Source organism: Conger conger, chromosome 6 (genome assembly GCF_963514075.1).
Source record: "Conger conger chromosome 6, fConCon1.1, whole genome shotgun sequence".
Lineage (NCBI taxonomy): Eukaryota > Metazoa > Chordata > Actinopteri > Anguilliformes > Congridae > Conger > Conger conger.
This window is the reverse complement of record NC_083765.1, coordinates 2,854,933-2,857,432: the sequence shown is the minus strand read 5'-3', so window position 1 is coordinate 2,857,432 and position 2,500 is coordinate 2,854,933. Positions and strand designations below refer to the sequence as shown.

At 53.2% G+C, this 2,500-nt stretch overlaps 1 protein-coding gene across 1 annotated transcript in view; it reads left to right on the top strand.

Moving 5' to 3' along the window:
• LOC133130448 (stimulated by retinoic acid gene 6 protein-like) overlaps positions 1-2,500 on the top strand; it is a 14,596-nt gene that overhangs the window by 5,274 nt on the left and 6,822 nt on the right. Inside the window, exons 7-10 of the mRNA XM_061245054.1 lie at positions 273-401; positions 814-859; positions 1,339-1,472; positions 2,253-2,409. Coding sequence (XP_061101038.1) covers positions 273-401; positions 814-859; positions 1,339-1,472; positions 2,253-2,409 — 466 coding nt within the window. The remainder of the gene's footprint in view (positions 1-272; positions 402-813; positions 860-1,338; positions 1,473-2,252; positions 2,410-2,500) is intronic.

The window sequence follows — 2,500 nt, the reverse complement described above, 5'->3', positions numbered from 1 at the left end:
CATCACTGTATCTGCACTGTTCAGTTGTGTTATGACATCACTGTGTCTGCTCTGTTAAGTTGTGTTATGACATCACTTACATTCATTTACACAGTTAAACCTACAGCCCCTCCCACACCACACACAGCCCCTCCCCTACCCCTCTGTCTGAATGTTATTGTGAAGGGGCTTCAGGCCACCCCTCTGTCTGAATGTTGTTGTGAAGGGGCTTCAGGCCACCCCTCTGTCTGAATGTTGTTGTGAAGGGGCCTCAGGTTGCTGTGTGTGTCCAGGTCCTGGGGCGGTTCCAGAAGCTCATTCTGCAGTGGCCCCGTGTGCTCTGTCTGATCTTCCTCCTGGGCCGATTCACACACATGCTGGCCAAGGCTGTGCGCACCAACCTGGGGCTGGAGAGAGAGGAGGTGGGGCGTGTTACACAGAGTCAGGGGGGTTTACTGTGTTCAGGGTTTGTTCAGGGTTTGTTCAGGGGGTATACTATGTAGGGTGTGCAGTTCAGGGGGGTGTTCAGGGGGGTGTACTGTGCAGGGTGTGCAGTTCAGGGTTTTTTCAGAGGGGTGTACTGTACAGAGTGTGCAGTTCAGGGGTGTATTCATGGGATGTACTGTGCAGTTCAGGAATGCATTCAGGGGGGTGTACTGTACAGGGTGTGCAGTTCAGGGGTGTGTTCAGGGGGGTGTACTGTGCGGTTCAGGGGTGTAGTCAGGGGGTATACTGTGCGGTTCAGGGGTGTGGTCAGGGGGGTATACTGTGCGGTTCAGGGGTGTGTTCAGGGGGTGTACTGTGCGGTTCAGGGGTGTGGTCTTCCCCCTGCAGGACGAGGAGCTGATGCTGCAGACTCACCAGGTGAAGTACATACAGCTTCTACTGCGATCTCATCCCCACCCGGAGCAGGACAGAGTCTCAAAGGGGTACCCATCCACCCTCTCTCTCTCCTTCTTTCCCTCACTCTCTCCCTCCCTCCCACTCTCTCTCTCTCCCTCTCTGTTACCTCCATTTTTCTCCAAGGTTGGAAGGCCCGGTTTCATGGTGTTTGTGTTACTGACTGCAAAACCCATCTCAGTTCCATAGACTTTTTAAAAATGCGTTCCTTCTTCTCATTGCGAATGACCAAGCAGCGGTCTCTGCTGTGAGCTCTCCAGCGCAGTGAGGCACACACTCTCCTCCGAGAACTCGAACAGGCAGAGGAGAACAGCTGCCGCTTGTTCAGGCTGCTGGTGCCCAGTTGGCCACAGGGGGGCGGTGGTGAGCAAGGAGGCATTCTGCAGAATAAAATCCCTCCGTTTCCCCGGGCAACGCAGCGGCCAATCGTGCGCCGCCGGCTGGTCACACGCTGTGTGTGGCTGTTTTCTCTCTCCCTCGGCAGACGGGTGAGGTCCTGGTTCGAGAGGAACGTTTATGAGTGGGATCCCTACTTCAAGTACCCCAACCGGATGATCGGCACGTCCATCATCTGTTTCATTGGCTTGTACGCAGTGAGTACGATCAAAGGCTGACCTTTTGCGCTGAGACCTTAACGGGCACTCCGATCCAGAGTAACTCGCAACGCACAGACACCTAGAACACCACGGTTTCACAGACACAGGGGCGACAATGGCTCAGGCAAGAACTGTCGTCTGGCAGTCGGAGGGTTGCTGGTTCGAATCCCACCCTGGGTGTGTCGAAGTGTTCTTCAGCAAGACACCTAACCCCCAAATGCTCCTGACGAGCTGGTTGGTACCTTGCGTGGCAGCCAATCGCCGTTGGTGTGTGTGTGAATGGGTGAATGAGAAGCATCAATTGTACAGTGCTTTGGATAAAGGCGCTATATAAATGCCAACCATTTACCATTTACACAGATTCAGCCTAGTCCTGGACTAAGCTGAGCTTCGTATGGAGAATCTCCTGTCAGAATAGAAATAAAGTCCTGAACTCGGCCTGATCTGGGTCTGTGAAACTGGACATAAGTGCTGTAATGGGGTGCCAGGGGTGGTTTTGAGCATATTTTGCCATAAACACACATTCATGGTATAGTGTGAAGGTGTGAACGTTGAGATATTCAACTCAAATGAAAAGCTCAGAGTTAAGGGCTTGCTGGGTGAGGACACTAAGTGAGCTGTTGACTTTTCAGCCTGCTGTCCGCGCTCATTCCCCCTCCGAGAGCCGCAAAGACCCAAGATGGCCGACTCTCCTTTCTCTAGACTTAATGATGGACAGGGTGAATGAAGCCGTACAACGGCACCTCAGAGCAGCTCTGTAACTCCTGTCACCTGCAGATCACCGTGGCGGACTACAGCCTCTGCGACTACACGTTCAATAAGCTGGACCACCTGGTGGATTCTCTGAGCCTCCTGGCTGCGTCCTGTAACACAACACAGAACCTGCTCGCTGATTTAGTCCCGCAGCTACGGCAGTTCAGCCTGGTGGCCAGAGGTAAAACTATTTCTGTGTACATCTGTGCATGTTTGTGTGCCAGACTACATCTGTGCATGTTTGTGTGCCAGACTACATCTGTGCATGTTTG